This window comes from Scylla paramamosain, chromosome 5, assembly GCF_035594125.1.
Source record: "Scylla paramamosain isolate STU-SP2022 chromosome 5, ASM3559412v1, whole genome shotgun sequence".
NCBI classification, from domain to species: domain Eukaryota; kingdom Metazoa; phylum Arthropoda; class Malacostraca; order Decapoda; family Portunidae; genus Scylla; species Scylla paramamosain.
The window spans coordinates 5824626-5829191 of NC_087155.1; the positions used below are offsets into that span (position 1 = coordinate 5824626).

General features: G+C 45.8%; 1 protein-coding gene across 1 annotated transcript; it reads left to right on the top strand.

Annotated features, from left to right (window-relative positions):
- Positions 1-636: 636 nt before the first annotated feature.
- LOC135100932 (uncharacterized) lies at positions 637-1341 on the top strand. Its single transcript, XM_064004552.1, has one exon. It carries the CDS (start codon positions 637-639, stop codon positions 1339-1341), a length of 705 nt encoding a protein of 234 aa, XP_063860622.1.
- Positions 1342-4566: the final 3225 nt, after the last annotated feature.

Consider the following 4566-nt stretch of genomic DNA (forward strand, 5'->3'; position numbering starts at 1 on the left):
TAGAAGGAAGTCCTCGAGACGGTACCAAAACCAGAGACAACAGGCGTGCAAGAAGTCGTAGTAAAGGACGACAAATTGCCAACAGAAACGGCCTTTGGGATCATCTGGGACTTGGAAGAAGACCAACTGGCTGTCCGGATTCAAATTCCGCCGCTGCCAGAGACGAAATGGGAACTTTTGAGCATGATTAGCTCCATATATGGCCTCCTAGGCATCATAGCCCCGATCCTCATCAAAGCAAAACTGATATTCCAAGAAGAATGCAAGAGGATGTCAGAGTGGGATGAACCCTTATCAACCATGAACGCTGCGGCATGACAAAAATGGCAAAATGATGTTGTCCGTCGAGAGAAAGTACGGATCCCAAGGTGGTATTGGCCTGAGAGTACACAATCTGGGAGCACTGTACAGATTCACCATTTCTGTGATGCTTCACAATGAGCATACGGAACAGTATCCTACTTGAGGATGACAGACGACAGTGAGTCCATCACGTGACTTTCCTATTTGGGAAAGCTAGGCTGGCACCGCTGAAACAACAGACGATGTGCAGCTGTGCTGGCAGCAAAAACTGATAGACACCTGAGGAACGAACTGGAATTCCAAGCAAGGAGATCAGTGTTTTGGACTGACAGCATGGCGGTTCTTCAGTATATCAGAAACAATGAACGCCGCTTCCATACATTCATAGCCAACAGAGTGGCAACGATACACGAACACTCAGACAGCGAACAGTGGCGTCATGTGCCATCAACTCAAAACCCAGCTGATGATGCGAATCACAGACTGCAAGGAGCAGAGCTACACGAAAACCATAGATGGCTCCAAGGGCCCCTGTTTCTCAAACTGGATGAGACGAGATGGCCGACGTTGGTGCAGAATATTCCGGAACTGACAGACGGAGACGCAGAAGCAAAGAAGCCCTGCATCTCTTTGACAGCACAGGTTGGACAAGAGGCATATGCCGTAGAGAGGTTATGGACATATCACTCGTCATGGCATCAGCTGCTGAAAAGTGTTGCTTGGTTCAGAAGATTCATCCAGTGGCGTTTTGGGGAGTCAGAAGAGGTCAGCAAGGAGGGTCGGTTGTCAGTTCATGAAATAAACAAGGCAAAGGTGGCTACTCTACGTCTGATCCAGAACACATGGTTTCCATTCGAAATGAAGAAACATAAGGAAGTATTACCTGTTACGACCAGTGCCATATATAAACTTGAGCCCTGTCTGGGTGAGGATGGGCTGATGCGAGCTGGTGGCCGATTGGAGCATGCCCTTCTCCACCCAGACCACAAGAATCTATACTGCTACCCAGGGACAATGTCGTTACAGAGCTCATCGTGAGAGAAGTGCACTCAACCAAGGTTGGCCACTCCGGCCGCGAACACACGCTAGCTGCATTACGAGAGACGTCCTGGGTTCCAAAGGGATGCAAGATCATTGACAGGTTTCTCAAAAGGTGTGTCATATATCGAAGATGCAACTGGAAGCCTACAGAGCAACGACAAGCAGACCATCCTCCAGATCACTTATGTCCAGGGGGAAGGCCATTCCTCAGCACAAGAACAGACTGTTTTGGACCCTTCACCACAAGACAAGGCCGTGCGAGAGTGAAAAGATGGGGTTGCCTATTTATTTGCCTGATAACCCGTGCAATACACCTGGAGGTGCTTACTTCCTTAGAAGCGGACTCATTCATCAATGCCCTGGTTAGGTTTGCCTCATGCAGGGGACTGCCAAGGCGGATAAGGTTTGACAATGGAACAAATACGGTCGGTGCGCACAAAGAGATCCAAGAGGCCAAGCGAAAATGGAACCAAAATAGCAGGGTATGAGATGAGTTTCTGCATTTCACTGGGAATTCAACCCTCCCGCAGCCTCTCACATGGGTGGGGTGTGGGAACGGCAGATCCTCATAGTTAAGAAGGTTCTTCTGGCTGTAGTGGGTACACAGACATTAGACGATGAACGACTCGCTACATTCTTCTGTGCCGTAGAAGAAATTGTCAATAGGCGTCCTATAACACCGGGTTCGGACGATCCACGTGACCTAGAGGCACTCACATCTCTTCACTTGCTGAGGATGAATGCTGAACCTGCGACTATTGACAATGACATCTTAATTACAGAGACTTACAAAAGGCGGTGGAAGCATGCTCAGTTCTTAGCAGACCAGTTCTGGAAACGATGGGTGAATGAATACATGCCAATGCTACGGAGAAGCATTGGCAGAAGCGCCACAATCTCAGCGTTGAGATGTAGTCATCATATCGGGACACCCTCTCCCACGAACTCAGTGGATGCTTGGCAGAATCCTTGAGACGATACCAAGTGCTGATGGTTTGGTGAGGAAGACTAAAGTGAAGAAGAAGGACTCGGTTTTGGTCCGACCCGTTACGAAACTCTGCTTACTCGAGGGTATAGTTGGAGTCTAAGTAAAGTTTCGGGCATAGTCCGACAGGGGGAGTGTTACCGCCAACAGTGATGCTGGTGGTTACGAAATTGTTATGGAAGTAATCATGGAAGAACAAACAAAATGTATGCTAAATAACATGTTCTGTATTATGAGAGTTGGAGTGCACTAGTGTAATAAATTAATAGTGTCTTAAGTTCCGGTGCTATGAAAGTTAAGTAATTGAGGGAAGTGTAATCGCCAACTGTGCCGCCTCACAAGGTCCTGTGAGGCTGGTGATGAGAGACTAATATGAGGCATGTATAACACTAAGAAAACTAAGTTGATTAGAATAGAGATTAAGGAAACTGAATTAATTATAGTAGTTAACTACAGTAGTGAAGCTGTGTGAGAAGAACTATCTGTGGAGAGCTTAGCTGTAGAGAGGTAGTGAGGGTCGTGTTTACGTTGTAAAGTTGATGACATGGGGTGTAGGGTAGATAAGACACATGAGTCACCCAGAAACTATTGCTGACCTAAGGGTAAGATGGGCAGGCGCGAGGCGCATAGGGCCAGGAGGGACGAAGCCCGGAGGGACAGATTCCTTTGTACCGCCACCGAGTTAGGTGTGACTCCTCCAGGAAAGATCAGACCACTACAATACAGATGCAGGTGTTGCTTGGTGACAGGCCTCCTTAAGACCCCAAACAGGTGAGTTCCACATCTGTATTACGAGAGGTCGATTGGCCTAATTAGCATAATCCATGATTAGTGATGCATTATGTTGATACAGTATGTAATGGTTTTGATACAGCATGTAATGGTTAGTAGTGCTACGCATGCCCTATGTTTATTATGTATGTCTTCAGGTTTGACCGAATGCAATAAACGATTCGCGTCATTGTGTGGGTCTAAAATCCTGTAGTTGTCTCTGGGCAGCTACGTATATATATATATATATATATATATATATATATATATATATATATATATATATATATATATATATATATATATATATATATATATATATATATATATATATATATATATATATATATATAACTTACTGCAAGGCAGCGTACACTAATCCCTCTACGTCAAAAGGCGTTGAGAACATCCCCAGATAGCAGCAGCATTGAATGAACAACACACACACATAGACAAACTGCCTACAAAAACAAGTAGGAGAATCACGAACCGCTTACTACAACAAAACTCGGGTTACACACACACACACACACACACACACACACACACACACACACACACACACACACACACACACACACACACACACACACACACACGCACGTAGCCAAGGAGTCACGTCCCTGACATGAAGTGCGTTACAATTAACTACACTCAAAGGCAGCTGGAGACAGACGCTTTAAGCTACATATATATGCAAGGGCTTACTGTGGTGATTACTCAATTATCCCCTTAGAACAAATGGCCTGTCTACCTGTAAAGCTCCCACCCAGTCTCATCCGTGCGTCTGCCTTCTGACCGTACGTCTAATTCGTCTCAAGAGTGGGCTGTGACTTGCTAGAGTTTGGAGCTGTGTCTCAGGCAGTGACTCATGCTCAAGGATTCTACATAAGATGATATACGGCCTCAATGGGATGGCTGGAGGAATCGATTAGTGAGTTTAGATAGCAACAGATTACGCGCTGATCATCAGCAGCTGACTGGCGACCGAGAAACTTGGCGAGAAAGAGGCCAGCGTTAACCAGATTCAAAAATGGCTCCCTGTACAAACAAGTGCTGCTGTTGTATTTGTGACGAAAAAAAAGAGTAGTCTGCAGGCGGTAAGACTCCATGTAGTCCCCACTAACTCCAGAAGGTACGTGTGTAAGGCTGGTGACATGTTGACCGAGGTAATGTTGTCCAAATTCAAATAAAAAGGCAGTGTAAATAAGGGGAAGGCTGTCACGTCCGAGCACTTCTCTCTTCTCATCTTTAGTCACTTGTCATTGTTATCAGATCATGTAGGCTTTATTTCCTGCCCTTAAACGATAGATACATGTTATTTAGATAGCTGTGGGTACTAGACAAGCTAATACTGAACGTTCTGGTGGTGTGGCTTAAGTAGTGTGTTGGCACATGTTAGCCACTTTTCCAAACCACTGAGGAGGCCGCATATGCTACAGAGACCTTGATGAGGTCATTGAGGA

Bases quoted from the DNA above. Each gene is read 5' to 3' on its own strand.
- LOC135100932 (XM_064004552.1), top strand. From the start codon at position 637: ATGGCGGTTCTTCAGTATATCAGAAACAATGAACGCCGCTTCCATACA.